Source organism: Emydura macquarii, unplaced genomic scaffold (assembly GCF_026122565.2).
Source record: "Emydura macquarii macquarii isolate MOO-44397 ecotype Brisbane River unplaced genomic scaffold, CSIRO-AGI_Emac_v2 contig_2897, whole genome shotgun sequence".
Lineage (NCBI taxonomy): Eukaryota > Metazoa > Chordata > Testudines > Chelidae > Emydura > Emydura macquarii.
The window spans coordinates 46,018,932-46,043,780 of record NW_027133034.1 but is presented as its reverse complement, the minus strand read 5'-3'; the positions used below and the strand labels follow the sequence as shown (position 1 = coordinate 46,043,780).

General features: G+C 38.0%; 1 protein-coding gene across 1 annotated transcript; it reads right to left on the bottom strand.

The window, feature by feature from the left end:
- Window positions 1–465: 465 nt before the first annotated feature.
- On the bottom strand, window positions 466–23,260 carry GTF2H2 (general transcription factor IIH subunit 2). Its single transcript, XM_067568741.1, has 16 exons — window positions 23,143–23,260; window positions 22,367–22,454; window positions 22,206–22,283; window positions 21,287–21,323; window positions 16,661–16,747; window positions 14,627–14,677; window positions 14,011–14,065; window positions 12,835–12,940; window positions 9,679–9,769; window positions 9,418–9,505; window positions 8,618–8,725; window positions 7,338–7,401; window positions 5,895–5,998; window positions 2,053–2,155; window positions 1,778–1,817; window positions 466–1,050 (listed from the first exon to the last, which is right to left on the bottom strand). Exons 2-16 carry the CDS (start codon window positions 22,420–22,422, stop codon window positions 931–933), a joined length of 1,188 nt encoding a protein of 395 aa, XP_067424842.1. The 5' UTR covers window positions 22,423–22,454; window positions 23,143–23,260; the 3' UTR covers window positions 466–930.
- Between the last annotated feature and the right edge of the window lie 1,589 nt (window positions 23,261–24,849).

Here is a 24,849-nt window from a genome sequence, read left to right as displayed (position 1 = left end):
CTATGAGAAAAGGTTGAAAGAACTGGGCATATGTAGTCTACGGTGAATGGGGACCTGATAACACTCTTCAAATATGTAAAAAGTTGTCATATGTAAGATGGTGATCAATTATTCTCCATGTCCACTGAGGGTAGGAGAAGTAGTAATCAGCTGAGTTTGCAGCAAAGAAGATTTAAGTTGGATATTAGGAAAAACTTTCTAACTCTAAGGATACTTAAGCACTCAAACAGATTACCTAGAAAGGTTGTGGAATACCCACCCTTGGAGGATTTTAAGAATAAGTTAGACAAATATTTGTCAGGGATGGTCTAGGTATACTTAACCCTGCCTCAACATGGGGGATGGACTAGATGACCATTTGAGGTCCCTTCCAGTCCTGCATTTCTATGATGTAGAGAGTTTATCCTGCTAGTTTGTCACAAAATACTTAGATAAATTCTTATAATAAAAGATTTTTCTCTAAAGTATTTTAAAAATATTCCACCCCACGGGTGGAAAAACATTTAATTAAGTATATAAAATATATTTAAGATGTGTTAGTTTCTTTACAACTTATGAAACGAACATGAATCACAGTTTTAGCATCCATATCAGTTTTTATCGCTTTTCCACACGCTTACAGATACACACATTTATTTATCATGATTCTTGAATAAATCAAAGGCTTTCAAAACAAGTGAGGGAAATAAATCAGACGATGCAGATATTTTTATAAACATTAACAATAAGATTTAAATTAAAATATTCCAATTCTATACATTAACAAAAAATTGTGTATGTTCTCCCAGCCAATCTTCATTGTTACTGCATTCATCTAGGTATTTCTTCTTGTTTTTGAGTTGCCTTACTCAAGTCTATGGTTGAATAAGTCTAATTTGACTCTTTGTGCAGAAATGAAACATGTAGGAAAATCTCTACAAACACCTGGTATCATACACATGGAGGAGCAGGATGCTTGTGAATGCAGCCAGGACAGCAGTGCAGAGAATCATGAACAAATAAGTCACATTCCACACAAAATACATTCTGGCAGACCGTACAAATGTAAACCTGAGTGAAAAGATTTTAAAAAGTTAGTTAAATTTTAAAATACAAATCTCACTGTTATTGTATTACAGTAATGCAATGGAGTATTGTACACAACAAACTTTATTTTGCATATTTACATTTTAAGAGCCCTACAAAATTAAGGTTTCCAATATGAAAAGACAGTATCTTTCAAGCTAAATCTAGCCTTTAGATTCAATCTGAATAAACTATAAATTGTTTCTCTTATTAAACTAAGAACTGCCCAAATTCTCACCCTTAAAAATTCCATCATTGTAATAACTTGGAAATCCTAGGGACACTTTATTTTTCAGTAGATTGAACTGTAGATAACATATTTTTAAAAAAAAATCAATATAGGTTACACTGAAGAGCTCTACAAATATAAGCATCTTGTCTGACAATGCTCATTTTTCTCTGCTTTAACTCTATTCTTTAAAGACCCCACCATTCTTATGCCCAGAGGTGGGAACAGGTCTTATTCTTGGCCCTGTCAACTTTTTGACTGAGGGCAGCAGCACATCTGACAGTCTCTAGACACTCCCTAACCTCAAGTGTGCTGCTTTTGCAGTCTAAAAAGTGAGAACCAAGGACTGAGAATTCAGTCTAGGCAACATGATGGTCTCCATACAGTTGTGGAGGTTTTTTGTCATCAAGACGATCTTCACAAAGATTAATTACATTAAGAAGAAAGGTGTAAATTACAGTACATTTTAATAATCAGACTTACATGTTGATCTTTAATCTCCCCTTGGCAGCCTTGACAATAGCTATGAAACAGAATTCAATATTTTTATTGAAAGAAGAGAAAAGATTTTTAAACTACAATAATAATTTGATATTCATTTTTATAATTTAAAGAACAAATCACAGCCATTTAACTGAACATGCACTAGTTCAACCAGTAGTAAAGAAGCCATTGCCAATTTATCTTACTTTCAAAACAAAAGATGAAATCTACAAGGGCCCAAGTAGATTCTTTATAACAAGGCATGATTTACATACCGTTCTCCTTTATATTGTTCCAGTGGAACTTCTTGAAAGACATCCAAAGGAAACAGGTGATGGTAAGATCGAGCCAGATGGGGTGCAGAGACTAATGTAAGACCTGGAATGTCAAAATAAAAAGACCCCAAAAAATCATTTATTTGTAAGATAAACCAAAAATTTGGTTTCATGAATAAAGAAGAAAGCAGCAAAAGAAAGCATGTGTTTATTAACCCTTTGGCCCACAACCTCCCCTTTTAACAACAAACGGTATTTTATATGAGCTCATCAATTTTCACAATCTGAATTTCTGCCTTAGTCCGCATAAAATTGAAAAATCTCAAGAATTACCAATTATAATTATGTATAATGGAATTATACAATTCCATTCTGCTACATCTAGGTTACTGATTGCAAAGGTTTACTTAATCTTTATAAAAGTATACTTATGATTTTCTTTGAGGGTTGGTGAATTATTAATTTAATTCTATAAAGAAAATATAAGTATGCCCAAGTCCTTCAATGAAGGCAAGTTACACCTTTCCTCCAGCACAAATGATCATTCCACTATACTATATAACTAAAGGAATCCCTTTGATATGTGTTCAAATCTAGTGAATATAAAAGATATTGGAATACAAAAGAAATGGTGCCTGATCAAATTTTGGTTCAACCAAAATTGCCACTGACATCAATGAAAGTTTCGAACACACAAGGAATTCAGCATCAGGCCTATGACATACAACAGTCTGTTATTAACATATGGTATTGCTTTCTACACTGCAGCCCTGAGAACCTCTTGAACTTATTTGATACCCAAGGATATAGAATAAAGAAGTAAGAACAAATTCTGCAGCAGGCACAATTGAATTTTTCCACATCCTGATAGTTTAGGGGTTTGTTTGTTGTTTGTTTCTTACCATTGCATGTAAAGAATCGTAAAATCATAGAAATGTAGAACTGGAAGGACCTTGAGCGGTCATCTAATCCAATACCCTACACTAAGGCATGATCAAATATACCTAAATCATACCTAACACTTATTTTGTCTAACCTGTTCTTAAAAACCTTCAACAGGGATTCGACAAACTCCCTTGGAAGCCTGTTCCAGTACTCCTCTAACTATAAGGATAGCTAGTTCTTCCTAATATCTAACGTAAACCTCCCTTGCTGCAGTTTAAGCCATTACTTCTTGTCCTACTTTTCGTGGACATGGAGAACAATTGATCACCATCCTCCTTGTAACATCCCTTAACATATCTGTAGACTTAACAGGTTCCACACACTCCCCTCACCCGCCGAGTCTTTCTTCCTCAGAATTAGACATGACCAGTTTTTGTAACCTTTCCTCATAGGTCAGATTTTCTAACCCTTTTATCATTTTTGTTACTCTCCACTAGACCCTCTGCAATTTGTTAATATCTTTCTTAAGGTGTGGTTCCCGGAACTGGATACCATACTCCAACTGAGGTCTCATAAACACCAAATAGACAGGACAATTACCTCCCGTATCTTACATATAAGACTTCTGTTCATACACTCCAGAACTAGATTCGCATTTTTTGCAACGGCATCACATTAATGACTCATATTCAATTTGTGATCCATTATAACCCCCAGATCCTTTTCAGCAGTACTATCGCCTAGCCAGTTATTCCCCATTTTGTAGTTGGTCATTTGATTTTTTATGAATAAGTGTAGTACTTCAACATGATGAAATTCAGTGAAGACAAGTGCGATTTCAAACCAAAATTCTTCAATTTGTCAAGGTCATTTTGAATTCTAATCCTGTTTTTCAAAGTGTAAGCAACTTCTCCTTATTTGGTGTCATCCACACATTTTCTAAGCATACCCTTCACTCCATTATCCAAGTCATTAATGAAAATATTGAATAGAACTGGTCCCAGAACACAACCCTGCCAGATCCCACTAGATATGTCCTCCCAGTTTGACACTGAACCAGTGATAACTCTTTGAGTAAGGTCTTTCAACTAGGTTATGCATCCACCTTATAGTAATTTCATCTAGACCACATTTCCCTACTTTGCTTATGAGAATGTCATGTGGGACCGTGTCAAAAGCCTTACTAAAAGAAAGATAAATCATGTCTACCCTTTTCCTCTCCCCATCCACTAGGCCAGTACCCTTGTCAAAGAAGGAAATTAGGTTGGGCAGGCATTTATTCTTGGCAAATCCACACTGGCTTTTTACTAATAAACCTGTTATTCTCTAGGGTGCTTAAAAATTGATTATTTAAAAATTTATTCCAGTATTTTTCCAGGTATCGAAGTTAAGCTGACTGGTCTATAATTCCCTGGGTCCCCTTTTTTGCCCTTCTCCAGAATTCATCTACAAGTTCTCAAAGATAATTACTAATGGTTGTGAGATTGTTCCAGATAATTCCTTACGTATCCTAGGGTGCATTTCATCAGGCAATGCCAATACAGTAGAACCTCAGAGTTATGAACACTTCAGAAATGGAGGTTGTTCCTAACTCTGAAATATTTGTAACTCTGAACAAAATGTTATGGTTGTTCTTTCAAAAGTTTACAACTGAACATTGACTTAATACAGCTTTGAAGTTTTACTATGTTGCTTTTAACCCTCTTAATTTAAATTAATTAAGCACGGAAACAGTTTCCTTACCTTGTCAAATCTTTTTTTTTTTTTAAACTTTCCCTTTTAAAAAAAAATAGTTTACATTTAACAGAGTACTGTACTATATTTGCTTTTTGTGCCTCTCTGTCTATCTCTGCTGCTGCCTGATTGCATACTTCCGGTTCCAAATGAGGTCTGTGTATGTGGTTGACCAGTCAGTTCGTAACTCTGGCGTTCGTAACTTTGAGGTTCTACTGTATGAATACATTTAAATATTCTTTAACCAGTTCTTTCCCTATTTTGGCTTGTATGCCTTCCTCTTTGTTATTAATATTAATTGTGCTAAGTATCTAGTCACAATTTACCTTTTCAGTGAAAACTGAAGAAATAAACACCTCAGCCTTCTTGATGTAGTCCATTATTCACTCTCCCTCCCTGCTAGGTAAAGGATTTACATTTTTCTTTGTCTTTCTCTTGTTCCTAATGTATTTATAAAACCTCTTCTTATTGCCTTTTATGGTCTCTTGCTAGGTGCAACTCATTTTGTGCCTTAGTCTTTCGGATTTTGTCCTTGTGTTATTCTTTTGTGTTCATCCTTAGCAATTTGTCCATGTTTCCATTTTTTGTAGGATTCCTTTTTGATTTTCAGGTGCAGCCAAAGCAGCTTCTTACTATCCTTTCTATCTTTCCATCGCATCAGGATAGTTTGCTGGTATGCCTTCAATATTGTCTCTGAGAAACTGTCAGTTCTCCTGACTCTTTTATCCCTTAGATTTTCTTCTCATAGGACCTTACCTACCAGTTATCTGAATTTGTCTAAATTCTTATTCAGCTGCTTTCATGCCTCCCATTCCTTAGAATCATAAAATTTATCATTTCGTGATCACTTTCATCCACATTTCCATCAATCTTTCGATTTGCGATCAATTCTTCCCTGATAGAAGCAAGTCTAAAATGGCTGTTCCCGTTTACTTCCTCCATCTTCGAAACAAAATGTTGTCCTCAATATATTATAAGAATTTATTCAACATTTTGTGTTTTGCAATATTGCTTTTTCAACAGATGCCTGGGTAATTAAAGTCCCCCATTCCTACCAGGTCTTATATTTTGGATATTTCTATTTGTTCTAGAAATGCTTCATCCACCTCCACATCTTGATTTGGTGGTCTACAGTAGACCCCTACCATGACATCATCCCTGTTTTTCCCCCCCTTGTGTCATCACCCAGTCAATATTCCTTTTATTTTTGGGGAAGTACTCACCACAGATTTTGCATTCCACAGGTAGTTCACAGTATTTGGCTCTACACTGGGGACAGAAATATCCACCCAGCGTAAGACCTGGATCACTGTTGTTTTCCAAGTGCCTGGGGATAGGGCGGGAAGAGAAGAAATCAACACTGTTGAAATCTCTTGGACAAATCTGAAACTGCTGGACAGAACTGGAGAACTAGCATAGAGTTTGTTACAGTGGTGTGATGTGAAGTTGCAAATCAACCAGAAAGTTCATTAGTAACCACACATCTGCTTAAATGACATGGTCATTTAATGAAGTGTTCTGACAAAACACCAACACTTTACCAGGGTCTTCAATTAAGTCCTGGAATTAACCTTCCAATTTCATAGGTAGCAAAATATCCAGAACAAAACACAATTTTAGACATCTCAGAAATTTATTAAGTATTACCTAACTGCTCAATTTCCACTACTAATGGAGTTTCTAACCCTGTGTCTCAACTACACCCAAGAACAGGGAAATGTCATGAGGAGTGCAATAAGCTTTTTGAAATGTGATCTGGATCTAAATGGTCTAAAGAATTTTCCTAAGAAAGGAAATTTATGCTTGATTTAACCACCTGCTTTTGACTCAGAAGCTAGTACCACGCTTTCCCTCAATAACAGGGAAAAAAAAAAAAAGATTAAATTTCCCCCCCACAACTGAAATCTTTTTTACCTCTAGAAAGTGACTTTATAAAAGGCATCCACTATACTATATTTATAATTTTTCCTCACACAGAGGAACTCCGGCATGGACTTTAAGATGTATATCTTTAATTTTTATTCATAATACACGGTTTCCTTCTGAAACGTAAAAGAATCCTCTATCGTCCTTGAATGCTAATCAAACTATCAGGCCTTTGTTTTAAAACCCTGTTCAATTTCACTACACATTAGCAGTGAAATGAATGGAAGACTCAGTCAGTTCCAGGTATACCATGTTTATGGATGCTGATTTATAATATTTGTTACAGTATATTAAAAACTGTATGTATTGCAGTGGCTCCTAAGGGAACCAGTCAGGGATCAGGGCCCCACTGTACTAGGCACTGTACAGACACAACCAAAAAATGATCACTGTCCCTAAAGATCTTAAAATCTAAGTATAAGATAAGAGACAACAGCTGGATACAAACAGATGTTAGGAAAACAAGATAAAATGAGACTATTATGAACAGTTGTATGCAGTTACCTGAAGAAGACCTTTGTATAAGCTCAAAAGCTTGTCTCTCTTACCAAAAGAATTTGGTCCAATAAAAGATATTATCTCATCCACCTTGTCTCTCATTATGAGCAACGTCATAAGCAGTGGTCACAGCACACCAGCTGCCTATCCATTTTTATGTTTTGTACCTTTCAGTGCAAATACAGCATTTTCTAAGTTTATCTAATTCTAATAATGTCGCAAACTAACCATATTTTACTTACGCCATGCTAAATGATGGTTTAGCATCCTGATCAGAGAGAAATGCAATGGTATGCTGAGGAAAACCTTAGGAAACAAGAAAAATATTCCATCACTATATGAATTAGTAACATACAATAAACATGTAAGTGACTTTTCAATTTCCTATTTGAGAAGAGAAATTAAAAAGTTAGGGGTTAATGTTTAGAATATTTCATGGTATTACAGAAGTCAATACACCTTTTCCTAACCCATTATGAATGTTATCTTCCTATTTCTATCTCCAAATCCTGCATTGCATCTCCTTTTTCCAACAATATCTTTTCTTTTCACTTGGAGTGAAACTGACTGAAACTCAAATTTTTTGGCAAACAATTACAGAGAAAATTAGGTGAGATAGTAGGGAAGGATAAAGAGCAGTGTATGAATGTGAACTATGGTTCAATTGGGAAATGAAAGAATTTAATGATCAGACATCAGAGGCATGATCCCTCTGAGTGAAGTGTGATGGTTAATACAACACAATATTTTCTGGAAGTCCTAGGCAGCTCCCAGTCTTCCTCTGGTAATCATTTTTATAGATCACCTCAATCAAGGTCTATTTTATGTATTTATTCACTTGACGAATGAAAAGAGAGTTGTATTAAAATGGGGAACAAGCCTGCACAGTAGCACAGCAGCAGAACATTGTTTTTGTGCTGCTACTTAGGGTTAGCTTCAGGCTTTCACTCTTTCAGAATTCTTTCTCCATCAGGTATAAGAAGCAAAGGAGCTCTTTCGATTTGTTAAAAAGGAACAAGCTGACAAGACTTCTCCTAGTACATGCATCATCTGTTAATCACATAGCAATACTAGCTTGAATTTAAAAGGCTCATGGGTTTTACGGCCAAGACATTCAGAAGGCAGTCATCATAAGATGGTAAACAGAAATACAAATGGAGGGGCATGTTTCTTAGATGTATCATAGTCATATTTTACATAAGGTATTTTTCCATACTGCACAAAAATATTGTGTAAGTTAGTTACTACCCACTGAAAGTTGAGTTATTTGTCTTTTTGTTTTAATTCTCAATATTTAATTTAAATAGCTGTATGGTGTATAGGTATATTATTAAATATTTTAAAATCCAGTTTGCTAAAACTGAAAAATTAAAATAAAAACTATGCATCAATATATTTTGCATATTTCAAACAGTTTTTGTTCATATTATTATTGTTTGACACAGAAGACACAAAAAAGAGGATGTTACACCAAAAAAATACTTAAATTTTGCACTTAAAATTTAATAAAACAAGATCCTACCCATTCGAATAAGGGAGCATTCAGAACTTGAACTGGCAGGTGGAGGGCTTATATGATGCATCAGCAGTTCCTTATAATGGCTTTCATCTAAAATTACATGGTATGTTCCTACCATAGAAAAAGAAAATGCATGACTCTCCGCTCCCTCATTTATTAAGAATAGGTAAACACCATAATCATAATACCTGTTCAAATAACAGATGGCTAGTTTTACTGAGATCAGAACCATCAATAAGAAAAAAGAACTTGAAAATCAAGTTTAGGCAAAACTTGAAAACAGTTCTGGCAAAACTGTATAATGCTAATAGTGCAAAATATATGGGCTATGTTACCTATAGTTACGACATTCATTAAAAAAAATTAACATTCAACAATGACTCTGTATACCTCTAAAAAGTTAGATAATGAGAGCCCATCTTTCCCTCACCACATTAACTTATACAATGCAATTTTTTTCCAAGTAACCATTGTTGTCATTAATGACAATATATGTTTATTAACTTCTATATGATATAGTTTTCCTACAGACTTTTTTTAAAGTTTAAGTATCCTTGTTTCTTTAATCATCTCTCTTCCAAACCAGCAACAATAGTTACATATTGAATTTACTGAATTTGTCTGACTTCTTGAAACTGAGGGAGCAATTATGAAATAGTCTCCCAACGCAATAGTATGATAAAAAGAAATGCAGCAGCTTTAAACATCAGAATTTATTTTTAAAAATTGACAAATCAGTTACTTTACTTTCAGACTTAAATGAGTATTACTGACATATGTTCAGATTCAGTCTATATACTTACCTCCCGTTTCTCGGGCAAGTACAGTACAAACTCGAACTTCAGCAGATAGGCCGATGACAGATACTCTGATCTTAACTGCCTTTAAACACTTCACATGGAAAAACAAAAACCACCCAAATGCATCAACAGAACTGAAAACTTGTAAAAGGTACAAAATTTTAATTGAAAATGTAATAACAAAAATGACTTTGTAACAACTGTTTTCTTGGAGGTTTTTGGTGGGTTTTTTTTTAAGTAGTGCTTAAGACTTCACTTCTATACCTTAATTAGATCATAGATATTAGATGGATCACACGTTGTCAGACTGCTAAAGATAATCAAAACTTCTCTGCTTGTATGTCCTGGCATGTGCCTACAGAAGGCAAAAAGAGGTATATTTATATTAGCTATAAACTAAGAATATAACAATCACACACATGTATGTTGAAGTTTGATGCTGTGGGTTTTTAAGAATCTCCAAGAATAACATTTCCTAGGACTAAGATGTACAAAACTCAGAAGAAAAGAAAACACGGCTAATGACCACAAACACCAAAGGATGCTGTAAATCCCTCAGAACTGCTCCCACAATAAGGTCATACTTTTCTGACATCTAACTTACTCTCAGTTGATGGCTTGTTGTAGTTCTTGAAGTTATCCCACAACAGTCCTTCAGGAAAAAATTAACTTCAATCTAATATCACAACAAATAATCTCTCAACATTGTTTTTTAACTTGATTCTGTGGTCAATTCAGAGGCACAAATCTCTGACATCTTTCATGGACAGCAGGTCCTCAAGGTTTCCAGTGTCTTTCTCTCTCTCTCACATCCATATATCAGAATAAAGCAAATGCTTTCTTTTTTCTTTCCTTTTTTTAAAACTTCCTATAGGAAAAATTACCACTGAATGAGACACAAGCTTGTCGTCTTTCCCTTTAAGGCCCAACAACTCAGACCCACTCTAACTAGCTGGTCTAGTAGTTTATTACAACATCCACCTTTGCTCTGTCATTGTTCCTGGCCTCTCTCACTCACCAGTCAGATTCTCCCTCAAACATCTGTTTTTTTCTCTCAAGCCACTTCTTTACCCATGCCTCCTCCCTCCCAGCAAAAATCTAGAAAACTACTATTTTAAAACCCATCTTTGATGTGAAACATACAAAACCTAGCCAGATGAGCATGCCTAAACCGGTGATAAGCTGTGACTGTTCCTCTTCCCCTTCCTTCCTTTTCTCATACCTTTAACTAAACCCCACCTCTGCTATTCCCCCAGACCCTCTCTCTACAGCCAAATTAAAAAGAAATAGTTTAAAATAAACAGGAAACTAACAAAATTGTGGGATGTTTCATCATCCTATTCATTTACCTGTCTATTACATCCCTATTTCCAAACCTTCATCTGTTATTGTATCCTTTAGATGTCAAGCTTTCTAGGACAGAGACTATGTTGTCTTCAGCTAGTTTCTAAAATATTCAGCAAAATGGGGCTTGCATCCTGAATGGGGCTTTTCGACACTACTGTAATTTCACAGTGCCTTCCATGTAGAATAGTTCCAGAAGGGTAGCCATGTTAGTCTGTATACAGCAAAGACAATGAGAGTTCTGTGGCATTTTAAAGACTAACACATTTAATATTTGCAGCATAAGCTTTCGAGAGACTTAGCTCTCTTCTTCAGATGCAGTAATACAGAAAATAGGTAACACAGAGGTATCTTATAGGTATCCAGGTGCATTGAGAACAATGGGGGAGGTGGAGTCCGGTACTTAAGACCTGATGACGACCATTGAGTAAGAGGTGAGAATGGGTGTGCAAAGTAATTTACCTTCGGTAGTGAGACAGACATTCCAAGTCTCTGTTTAAACCCAGTTTGAATGTGTCAAGTTTGCAGATCATTTCTAATTCAGCAGTTTCTCTTTGAAGTCTGTTTTTGGATTTTTTTTGGAGAAGTACAGCAACTTTCAGGTCAGAGACAGAATGCCCTGGGGAATTAAAGTGTTCTCCCACTGGTTTATGGATGTTATTATTTTTTATGTCTGATTTGTGTCCATTTATCCTTGTGCGTAGTGATAGTCCAGTTTGGCCAATGTACATGGCAGAGGGGCATTGCTGGCACATGATGGCATATATAACATTAGTGGATATGCAGGTGAATGAGCCCCTTATGGTGTGATTGATGTGGTTAGGACCAGTGATGATGTCATTAGAGACGATGTGTTGGCAGAGCTGACAACGGGGTTTGTTGCAGGGATAGGTCCCTGGGTAGGATTTTTTGTAGGGTGTATGGTTGCTGGTGAAAAACTCCAAAAACAGATTTCAAAGAGAAACTGCTGAATTAGAAATGATCTGCAAACTTGATGCATTCAGACTGGGTTTAAACAGAGACTTAGAATGGCTCTCTCACTACCGAAGGTAAATTACTTTGCTCACCCATTCTCACTTCCTACTCAATGGTTGTCATCAGGTCTTAAGTACCAGACTCCACCTCCCCCATTGTTCTCAATGCACCTGGATACCTATAAGATACCTCTGTGTTACCTATTTTCTGTATTACTGCATCTGAAGGAGAGAGCTAAGTCTCTCGAAAGCTTATGTCTGCAAACATTAAATGTGTTAGTCTTTAAAGTGCCACAGAACTCTCGTTGTCTTTGCTGTAATATCACAGACACTGTCATAATTAAAAATGAATTCATCAACTGCTCTTTTTGTTACAATAATCCCAGGTTCCATTTGTCCTCACCTCATAGTCAAGTTCATAAAAGCCATTCCTACAGACCATTACTTAAACCACTTTTCCATTTCACTTTACAGCTTTGGAGTGCACCATGAAAAGCCTGTTCATATCTGAGGAGTTGAACCACTAACTATGCAGAAAACAAATTTTAATATGTTCTTTGCTTTAATACTTTGCAATTAAGAGTTAAAATCTGCACTTTTCAGCCCTTTGTATGTAACAGCTGTGGTCATGCCTACCTGGTTCAAAGAAAAGAATGAAATCCTATATACAAATATTCAAAGTGATAATTTTGGCAGCAATTGTTATGTTTTGTTTATATATTTTGATAAATCATTTGTGCTCTTAGGGAGGCAGAAATCAAAAGTTCTCAACTTCTTACTAATATTAAATAATGTTTCCAATTTCTCCCAATAATAATTACATACTCCCATCTAAACAGCTTAAACAAGTTTTGTCTGGGAATAATAAATACTTTTTTATTTTCGAATAACAACTATGTTGACTGTGCATTTTACAAAGCAGAAGTTAGTTATCTGTATTCCAGTTACACCTTAGGCATCTTGGAGGGATCAGTGCAGCACTGTGCAAGGCATTATTCCCAACACAAATACAGTCCCTGCCACAAAAAGCTTACAATCAGCATTTTATCAGTTTCTATTGTTCCAAAAAGAGTAAAATCTGTAATAACCTACATATACTAACTTTAAAGTCTGCATGGCCAAATTTAAAGAGTTATAGAGAGATGGTTCTCCATGGCAGGTTAGATCTACAGCTTTCTTCAGAGCAGTTATATGCTTTCTTGGGTTCCCTATAGGTTAAAAAAAAAAACCTCACCTGAAATGGTAAGATAACAGAAAAATGTATATAATTGTAACATTTAAAAAAAATTATACTGTTACAGTATGAAATATATAAACTGAAAAAATCCTAGTGTGAACTATTAAAACAATTTGTGATATAGCAATACTATTTAGTACTTACATTGTCTTTTAAATCCTCAAAGCATTGTACAAACATTAAATAACTCTCAAAGCACCTAAGTGAGGTAATAGTTATCCCAATTTTACAGATGGCCAAAAAGACAAGGAGAGGTTAAATGACTTGACAGAAGCCACACAGTTAGTTAGTGGTAGAACTAACATTAGAAATCAAGATTATGAGCTTCATGTCTCATCCACTAAAGCACAAGGCCTCCATTTTCTGTATTACTGCATCTGAAGAAGAGAGCTGAAGTCTCTCGAAAGCTTATGTCTGCAAATATTAAATTTGTTAGTCTTTAAAGTGCCACAGAACTCTCGTTGTTTTTACAATTACAAAGTTAAATTAGAAAACAGGGAGAGAAAGAAAATAACCAGTATCAGACAAAAGGTATGTTTTTATATTTATTATATCTGAAAGATTAATGAGACAGAAATACGAGAAGGCTGTTTCAAACAGGAAGAGCTCCTACGAAGAAGGCTCTCATACCAAGTCATGAAAATGCATATAAAAGAGGAAGCTGGTGCTAGAGAAAAAAAAAAAGAGAGCAGAAATGGGAGACAATAGAAAAACCTGTTTTGGCACTCAAAACAAAGTACATGCACAAAGTTACCAAAGGAAAATCAATACTGAAATTCTATTTTTGTTCTTAAAGATACGTATATTTATATTCCTAGGTATAAGTAGATTCCCTGGACTAACCAATCAGGAACTTATCTCAAAACAGGCTACAATCCTTCAATTAGATCCACTAAGATGGACCTCTAACATCTTTCTGGAGCTCTACTGACTTCAGTAGTGTCTGCCTGTATGAAACAAGTTGCAAGATCAGGGCTTTAGAGTGCAACAGTTAGAATGACAACAACGCTTCTCTAATACAAAAGGATACTTCTCTCCTACCTGAAAGTTCTGTCAGCTTTTCAGCTCTTTTACTCTTAGTTACAATTATACCAATCTGCAAGAAATAGTTCTATTAGTGAGTTATTAACTTGATCTACATTCTTAGTATGCCCCATATATTGTTTAATATATCTTTTTGGACTACCCACATATATTTCTGCTGATTTTCTTTGAAAGCACAATAACTTAAGACCAGCTCTCACCTTGAGATACAGAAAATTTCTAGCACAACTCCCTTTCTAACAAGATGAAAATATATTCTAAATTCTTCACTCCATTGGTTCCTCTAGCCCCTAAGGACTAAAATGTCTCTTTACATCCTCTTTCTGGCATTTAGAATGCAATTGCAAATCCTAATTGTGTTAGCATTTGTACTTCAGAAGACTGTAAATCAATATTCAATTGAATTCTCATCCTCAACATTTAGTGGAAAAATAAAAATTTCATAAAATTGGGGGAGAAAGAGGAAAATACTTTACTACTAATTTAAAATAATCTGTTTAAAAGTGCTTATTTAAAATTAAAATAAAACTTCTAAATAGTTCTTTAAACTTTGTTTTCAGACAACTGCTTAACTGGTAACAAGGAGTATGGTTTCCAGCACAGGTGTACATACCTGACTAATAGGATTTTGGTCAAAGTATTCTTCAACGAAATATTCCAATAACTATAAAAAAAATGTTCCAAGTATTAAAATAAATAACATATCAGTCATTTCATATCCGTTAAGTTGATAGGACCTACAAAACCATTTAGGTCCTTTAAACACCCCCATCCGACCCACGGCCCCACATACACAAACCATGGTATGTACAGTACCTTTCAGAAACTCTAAAAAAATCTCAATTACATTTAGCACATTATAACTATACTAGTGTTATTTCTCCAGCAAATTTAAGATAAATCTAACAGCATTAGTTAGAACCAAGACAACAGTTGAAATTCTACTCTAATACAGATGAGTGATAATGATTGAGTTATTTTCTGTGATTGATAATCTTATTAGCAAAAACTAAGGTCCCAATCCTGCAAACAGTTGCACACACACGCTTAACTTTAAGCACGAATACACCCACTGAAGTCAATAGCATTACTCATGTCCATAAAGTTAAACACGTGTAAATGTGTGCAGGAATAAATCAGGGACTAAGTCATATTCAGCCGAATTTATTCCACCTTCCGTATGACTCAAATTCACTAACCAAAACAAAGCAGAATTTTGATTAACACATGGAAGATTAGAGTTATTTTGATCAACATTTGCATAAAGAAATATTGACAATTACTTAAACTTAAATGAAGTTTAAACAAAGCATTTTCCCCTAGTTCATACCAAGGACTCTGCATAATCTATACTTTTAAAGAAATGGAAGATATTACAGAGTAAAGAGGAAAATAGAGTTTGTGTTTCAGCAAAATGTGAAAGTTTTTCTTATGTTAGCTAAAATTGTTGCCATAAGTACAGCACAATGTTTTATTTGTATAGGAAATCAGAATGATACACATACTTAAAAACATAATTTTAATGCTTACTATTGTCAGGGCAACATCTTATCTCCATAAAGTTCAGTCCTCTGTAGTTAGACATACCTATCTAAATTAGCTTGAGTCACTATCACAGACTCAATCAGGACCCATGAAGCAAATTTTCAATACAAAAAATTAAAATGTATTTTTAAGAAATGCAAGCAAAGTGTATTTGTTCTCTTTCCACCACATGTTATGGGTGATACCCCCCAGTCTGCCAACTCCCACATTCTTTGTATGGCACTTCCTGTTGTTTAAGCCTCTCCACAGTCCCCCTAACCTAATTATTAGTACTACTTTAGCAGTTACCTAATGATGCCAAACAGCCCCAATTATACTAGGTACTGTACAAAACAAAACACACAGATAAACTTTACCCCACAGAGCAGAGAGTTTGAAACAGTGTTTCCCAAACAAATGGTCGCAACCAGCCAGTGGATTGCAGGAATGGTCTAGACAGATTGCCACAACCAGGGCTGGATTAACCCACCACTGTGCCCTAGTTTATGCAAACATACACTTCTCTCAGCCCAATGAAATGGGGTTGGAGAGCAAGCCTACCCCATACTCACCCCACAGCAGCGGCTCTTCTCCCATAGGGCTGAGCCTAGCTCACCACTCCAGGCACTGAGACCTGGTATATGAGGCTGCAGCGCCACCCACTCAAATTTGGTCACCATGGAGGGGCTGTAAGGCCAAATTTGAGTGAGAGATGTTGTGACCCCATAAGCCAAGTCACAACATCTTGAGGGGAATCTACTGGATAGGAGCTGCCACTATGGGATGAGTACAGGGTGGACTCACTTTCCAAACAAGCCCTTCACCTCCTAATCCCCGCACTGGGGTTGCAGTACCAAGGCAGAGGGTGCATATATGTAATGGTGGTTCACAAAAAAAAGACCAAATGCGGTTGGTGGGTCACCTTAGTGAGAAGTCTGGGAACCACTGATTTAGAGTTTAGAAAACATGCAAGACAAACAACAGATAAAGAGGAAAGAGACAGATGGGAGCATAAACATAAATATTAGTCAAAGGTAGTTGCCATCTTATCCAAGGCCAGATGGACATGATCTGCAGACATCACAACAAAAGTAGGTTAATATACTTTTGATAAAATAAATACCTTTAAAGTACAAGTAAGTCTGTTAGGTTTTAAATCTTGGTCCTCCATAGTTCTTGATCCATCAACCACCACATAAAGGTGACGCATCTGAAACATAATCAGTAAGGATATTAATTCCACAAGTTCTTGGTTAGAAACAAAGATCAACTTTTGGAACTCACATTAAACACACATTTATAAAACAGTAATTCAAAATAACTGCTTTTTATTTCAAGTAAATTAAATAGAAAATATATATAGCCTCCTTTGTCACACTGGCAAAATTTAGAGTACAGAACAGCATAATGGCCCTTTAAGGATTCTCTGATTGCTGCTGACTAAAGAGGTTAAGTTCCTCTCCATCCTCCCTTTACAAAGTAAGCAGAAATCTTCTCCTGATAAATAACCATTGTTCTCATCCTCTCTCAAAAGACGGATTATGGAATAATAATATTTTGCATTTATATCGTCACTCATCTGAGGAAGTCAGCGTTTTTTACAAATCAATCAGTTCCCACAACTGGTTTGAATTAAGCAAATACCATTATGCCCATTTTACATGTTATGAAACTGAGACCCCAAAAGGTTGTGTGATTTGATTGTATCACAAAGCAGATCCTACCAAAGAAAACAGAACCCAAGTCTCCGAAATATCAGACACTACCAATATTTAGTATACCACACACCAACTCATGAAAAATAAAAAAAATGCGTCTGTTGGACAAAAGAAACCCTCAAACTCACGCACAACAAGTCAGTAAAAGATTTCTCAGGCTACGTCTTCACTGACGGCGGCAAATTCGCTGCCGTCAGATTGACTTATCTGGATCGACTGAGCGGTCAGTGAAGACCCGCTCAGTCGATCCAGAAATCAACTTATTAAGACCACCTTCTCAAGTGGTGTAGCGCTGCGTCAACGGGAATGCAGTTCCCGTTGGCGCAGTGCAGTGAAGACGGTGTGCAGAACAGAAGCACAGTTGACGGGAGTTACACAAGTTTTTTGCATAGTTTGCGTAACTCTGGTCGACTGCCACCAAATCTCCAAGGTAAGTGAAGACAAGCGCTTAGATTTGGTGCCACTATATTATCTGATGTGGGCAAACCACTTCATTACAAGTAATCTAGACCAGAGTGGATAAAAATCAATGACTTCTTTTTTTTTTAAATAAAAAAAATCAGATTTTTTTTTAAATTTAAATCAGGTTTTTTTATATTTTTTAAAACCATCAATAAAAGACTAAATTTCTCTCTTGTTTAAAAGGTAACAGTTACAATAAAATCTCATCACAAACATGCTAAACGTACACTTATAGTCTCAAAAATGAATGAATGGCTCTAGTCTGTCCAGCCTAACTACCAGCTCTTGCTTCTTGAAAGTTTGGGGCTTTCAGTTTCTGTTTCTCAGCAGACTAAAGTCACATGTGCAAAGAAAGACACTGGCTGGACAGGATTGTTATTGTTCTGTGCTTATGTGGTGGTGGAGCCGGGTCAAGCAAGGCAGAGGAGTTAGTTAAGACACTGTCTTAAAGACAGAGAAACAAAGGACAGAGGCAGAGTAGAAAGGAACAGTAGAGTGGACTGGAAAGAAAAAGGGAAGACATTATTCCGTACACACACAGCTTCCTATATTCCCCCCACTTTTGCCACAGAAAAGCTTTCATGGCTTTCTGAGCGCAAGAGAGACTCTATCTGGGAATAGTTTGAAGAAATTCCTTCCCTGGGTAAAAAAGGAAAATGTGTCAAGTGTAAGCAGTGCAAGAAGGAGGTGCAGGGCCTAGCTGTAAGAATGAAACATCATAATGAAAAGTGCTTATTGGGAGAAAGTGATGTGGATATGTCTGAAGAACAATGTGGACCAACTGGTTAGTCACTTAAATAATTCACTTTGCAATGCATCGTTCTTCAAGACTCTCTCTATGCCTTTTTGTATAAGTGTGATTTAACAAGTAAATTCCCAAGCTGTTTGCTATGTTGGATGTTGCTAGTAAAAAAGTTTAGCTTAACTAATTAAACAAGCCATAAGGATTAGCTAACTAGGTTTAGAATCTATCACCCAAGTATATGGTTCAGAAAGCTGCAGTAAGAGAAATCTAGAGTTGCCAGTTGCCATTTGGTGTCATTTTCTTATTTTATATTACATAATACATGCCCCTTATTTTGGAACATCATGGCCACACACCATAATGGTGATACCATAAGTCTATTCCCTATTTTATTTCAGCATAACTCAGCTTTTCCAAGGGAACCCCATCCTATACTTGTTTTCTCAAAAAAATAGAAGTGCCAGTGAGTTCTATGGGGCTTACTCCAAAATTAAGTGCACTCAAAGTGCAGTCAGTCTTAGCTTTTTTGGTAATTTGGAATCGGATCTGCATCCTTGCTGAAAAAAATGTAAATGATTAACTGAATAACAGAGTGAGAAGAACTGAGAAGAATGACTATTCAAAATCATTTTAAAATTTTGTTTCAGGATTCCATTTAAGCATAAGAGACTTTGACTGTGACTGTCTATCTGCAACAACTTCAGAGTCATCCGTTGGTACTTTTAGCAGCAGTGCTGCAACTAAATGTATTTCAGACAACAAAGTATTAGTAGCAAGCAAAAGATTTCAATCATCCAATAAAACCACCACCATGGATGGGTTTGTAGTAAGGACCAGCAAATACCAGTAAGACACCATAGATGAAAAGATTGCTCGGTTCATTTATGCCACAAATTCTCCCTTTCGCATTGTTAACAATAAACACTTCATTGATATGGTTGAGTCCTTACGACCAGGCTACACTCCACCTGGTACAGCAGACATTGGTGGAAGGTTACTAGATACAGTGTATGAGAAGGAACTTGATCAGTGTGCAAGAAATATTGAGGGGAAATTTCCCAGTTTAAGCCTTGATGGGTGGAGAAATGTACACAATGATCCAGGAATATGTGCCTGTGAGACAATAGATGGGGTTGCATATCTTTCAGAAACAATAGATACATCAGGAAATGCCCACACAACAGAATATTTAAAAGAAGTGGCAGTAAAAGCTGTAATAAACTGTGAACAAAATTCAACTGTCACATGCACAGTTTTGTCAAAGACAATGCTGCAAATGTGGCAAAGATGAGAAGATACTTAGAAGAAGAAATGGAAGGACGCTCCTTAATAACATATGGCTGCAGTGTCCACTTAATGCATCTTTTAGCCAAAAGGCTTAAGTACGTCTTCTCCAGGAATAAAAGAAAAAGTTTTGAAGTCGCAAAATACTTTCATAATAACCCTTTTGCTTCAGATTCACTGAAGAGAGAAAGAGGATCCAAACTAATTCTTCCTCAGGATGTTCGATGGAATTCTCTGGTTGATTGTTTTGAACAATTTATTAAGAACTGGCCTATTCTCATAAAACTTTGTGAAGAAAATCATGATAAAATAGATGGAAGTATCTCATCCAAAGTATATAACATTGGATTAAAGAGGAATGTACAGACTATGCTCAGTAAATTGAAGCCTATATCCATAGCCTTAAACAAACTTCAGAGAAATTGTTGCTGCATTGCTGATGCTGTCGAAATTTGGAAGGCACTTCAAGAGACATTGAAGAAAGAAATACCTCACCAGAAAGTTAAACTGCAGGCAATAAAGAAGTGAATGGATCAAGCACTAACTCCACCTCATTTTTTTGCGAACATTCTCGATCCCAGATATAAAGGTAGATGCCTAACTTCTGAAGAAGATGCTGCTGCCATGACATGGGCATCTCAAAATCACTCCTCATTTACACCAGTCATAATAAATTTCAGGGCTGGAGCGGGACCATTTAAACTGTACATGTTTGCTACTGATGATGTTTTGAACAAAGTCACTCCTCTGAATTTGTGGAAATCATTAGCCAGGCACCTTGAAACATAGTTCCTTCAGTTGCTAAGACAACTTTTCACAGCAGTAGCTTCCTCTGCAGGCACAGAGAGAATATTTTCATCATTTGGTATTATTCACTCAAAGCTAAAAAATCGACTGAGAGTTGAAAAAGCAGGAAAACTCGTATTTCTGTTTCAGTCTATGAATAAAAGTGACAGTGGGAGTGGGGAAGATGAGAGCTAGTTGTTTTAGTTTTAAGGACAGTGTACACTTAGTGTTGTGATGACTTGTCTGTTAAGAATTAATAAAATTTGAAAATTAAAAAAAAAGTTTAAGGACAGCCATCAGTTGGGAACTCAGGAGACTGCTGCAATTGCAAATGTGAAACACTGATGTAACATTTAAGATTTATTTTAATAAAACGTAAGTTCTATTGTGTTTGTGTGTGCAATTTAGTTCTTACCATTCCTGATGTACTGCTGCTGCATCTGCAGCTTGACACAAGTAATAAGTATTATGTACTATTTCCTAAATTAATAAAAATCAAGTTATCTAACAAAATTACACAAAGTATACCCTCCTAGCTGTTGTAAAATGCTATATGGAGCTGTAAATTAATATGTTTTAGTGATCCGATTTGCACCATTGTTTAAGAAATATGTGAAGACGTATCAGTGGAAAACTTGATTTAAATTAATGATTTTATCTTGGTGGTTTTAAATCTCCTTGATTTAAATCTATCCACCCTGTCTCAAACACAACAAAACTAGATATAACAGTCAAGAAGAATATATAAACATACCATTCCAAGTCTAACTTGCCCATGGTGTTCAAAGATTCTGTTAAAAATAATGAAGAATTTAAGCGAAGACTATAGCATGGGATTCTAAAACAGCAACAATAACTAAAGCTAATCCTACAGTTACATCACATGCAAAATTACCATTAACATCAATGCTCTTAAAAGGGATGAAAGATTAGGTTATAAATTAGCATCCAACCCAGGTTATGAAAAACTGTGGAGGAAGGAGGCTCAGTAAAAAAAAAAAATCCAGTGAGTCTTATCAAGTTTATTGGAATTGTTTATGTTTTGAACTTCTTGGCCACTCTGAAGTATTTCTACAAACATAATATATTTGAAAGTTTGTGGTTTTATGTCCTAACATCAAACTGTGAATGAAAACTAACCTTTGTCTAGCATGTTTTTAGACACAGAATTTTAAACAAAATCAATTAATCATTGGGTGCAAATAACACAGCACTAGATAAATATCCAGCCAATCCAATAATGAACAGATTAAAATAAGCTGTATATCAATATTTTGTTAGAGGGCATACAAAAATGGATTCTGCTATTTACATTCAGTGGTCTAGCTGCAGCACACTGCACTGCCACATATAGAATATGAGTTTAGGACTCAACCTCTTTCAGAGCAGAGATGTGAACTATCCAGTATCAATGCCCTTAGAGAAGAGCAGGTTGAGGAGAAATCTCAAATTATTCTTTCTGACACCGTTTAGTAGATGGAACTATAGAAGGGGAGGCTGAATCTAAGGCATAAAAGGAGACAAAAAGACAAAGTATGTTTGCTTATAAAGATTGCAGTGTGTTTAATCTACTTGAAGTGAACAATTTTAATCTCTATGTAATTCCTTTGATTTCACCATAGTTACACCAGAGATGAGCTTTTCCCAAAGCGTGCTCTGAACTAACGTCTTACCTTTTTCTCTTAGCCTTAAAAAGAATGTCCTCTATGGTTGCTTTCAGTGATCCAGATTCATCCTCTTTGAGAATCTCCCTACAAGAAACAATTTGTTAGAACGTTTAATGTAATTTATATGTAATCTCTTAAAAGAAAATCATTCATAAAACAAAGCTTACCATGTTCTTTCATAACCCCCTTCCCAGCGTTTGGTTCTTTCGGGCTCGTCATCCATGTCTCTCTGTCCAAGCTTCCTTGCTTATGATACTGTTAAGTACAACGATTACATCCTTATGAGCAAAGGTATTTTGATAAATTGTGTCTAATTAAGTGCCACAGGACATTGGAACTAATGCAATATATCCGTCTCCGTTTTTGACACTAAAACTGTGTGATTTAAGATGCCGAATTACTTGTGTCAAAAGTAGGTCCCTCAGTACTGATGTGCATTACCGACAGTTGGTCTGTTTGTTTTTTTAAATCACATTAAACTAGGCAGCAGAGCTTCGCACTGTGCACGGCGGAGCGCCTGAGCGACGGAGAAAATGAACAAAGGCTGAACAACGCAGCCCCCGGGGAACATGTTCCAGGCGTTTATTTTGACACCTTAGTTTTGAAATCAATGGCGATCAGGGTTTTTTTAAAGTAAATTAACTTTCCTAAAGAGCTAATGGAGGCCACGGGGGCGGGAGGCGAGGCCGGTCTGGACGCCGCGTTACTCAGGGCCCTGGGGAGAGGCGGAGCTGAGGCTACTGGCCCGGGGGCTTGTGTGCGGGACTGGAGGGTGCCCGGCTCCGCTCAAGCCCTTCCGCTGCGAGGGGAGCCGGGGGACCGCTCCCGCCGCCCGTGCGACCCCCTCTCCCAGGCCACCCGCACCCGGGGCTCCGACCGCAGCGCAGCGCAGCGGCGCAGCGCAGCGGCCGGTGTCGGGGAGGCGCACGGCCACGGTGCTGACCTGCAACCACCACCACGCTCAGCTCGCGCTCGCTCCCCCGCGGCGAACTCCCGGAAATAGCCCCACTTGGTGCCGCTGCTAACCCGTCCGGCCGGGCCGCGGGAGAAGCGTTCCGGCCTGGAATGGGGCGGGGCGCGGAGGGAGGTGCCCGGGAATAACACTTGTCCTCCCGAGCCCCGCCCCCGGGGGCGGGCGTGTCCCGCAGCCAGCCGCATCACCCGCCCCGGCCGCCCAAGGGAAGAAGAAAAGAAGCCGCCGGAACCACGACTCAAAGCGCGGTCCGCGGGCAGTTTGGTGCTGGTGCCCCCCGCTCCTCCCCCCGCCCGCTGTTGCTCTGCTGCGAGGCCACCCAGCCAGACACCCGCAGGCGCCGCCGCCCGTGTTACACGGGTCCCCTCCCCCACCCAGCACTCCGCCAGCCCCGCGCTCGTGCCGCTGGGGGCTGTGGTGCGTCACCGGACTCGCCGCTGCTGTCTCTACCAGTCGCCCGCTCAGGCCGGGGCGGGGGAAATCCCATCGCAGCGGGGGATCCGTTTCTGTCCCGCAGCCCGCACTCGCCTAGACCAGTGCAAGTGGCTTTGGCAGGGGTCTAGTGCTAGGCGCTGCAGCCACCGCGCCTGACCCCGGGCAGAGACAGCGCGGCCCTAGATGGATCTTCAACCTACTCCAGCCTGGCACTTCCTTGGCTCCAGTGAGGGAGCTGGCCTCTCGGGCGGCCTCTGCACCTTTGTTCTCTTTCCCTCATTAAGTTCAAAATGTCAGTGTCTGCAGGAGATAAGACACTGAGGGGTTAAATGTCAGTTGTGTCAGGTCTGAGGTCTTGGTTTTTTGACTAAGCAGGAGCAGCCATAGGAGAGACAGCTGCCATAAGCTAAGAAACATGTAGTTACAGTGTCACATTCTTGAAATTACATCAAGACAATGTAATAGCAGGCTGTTAAAAAGGTGCTATTGTCCTAATAGGACCTACCACCATTAGATAAAGAAACAGATCATAGAAGTTTAGGGTTGGAAGGGATCTCAGGAGATCATCTAGTCCAACCCCCTGCTCAAAGCAGGACCAACCCCAACTAAATCATCCCATCCAGGGCTTTGTCAAGCTGGGCCATAAAAATCTCTAAGAACAGATTCCACCAGCTCCCTCGGTGACCCATTTCAGTGCTTCACCACCCTTCTAGTGAAATTATTTTCCTAATATCCAATTTAGACTTCCACTGCAACTTGAGACTGTTGCTTTTAGTTCTGTCATGTGCCACCACTGACACAGTGTGTGGATAGCTCCATCCTCTTTGGAATCCCCCTTCAGGTAATTGAAGGTTGCTACCAATTGCCCCCTTGTGCTTCTCTTCTGGAGACTAAATAAGTCCAGTTCCCTCAGCCTCTTCTCATAAAGCACGTGCCCCAGCCAGGCCTGCCAACAGCCTGGAATTCCGGGCCCCAGAGCAGAATAGTCCCATCCCGCCCCTTCTGCCTGCAGCCCTGCCGCCCCTCCCGCCACCTGGCCTGCTTGCTGCCATATCCCTCCCCCCATCCTTTGGTCCCCCTCCTCTTTTCCACATTCTCCCTAACCCTAGGCAGGGAGAAGGGGAGAGAGACACGCAACAAGCGATGGCAGGGAAGAGGGACGAGGCTGTGGAGAGACCAAGCAGGAAATGGGGGGTGTGGAAGAAAGGAGAAGGGGGACCAAGCGAGGAGGTGGCCTGATGG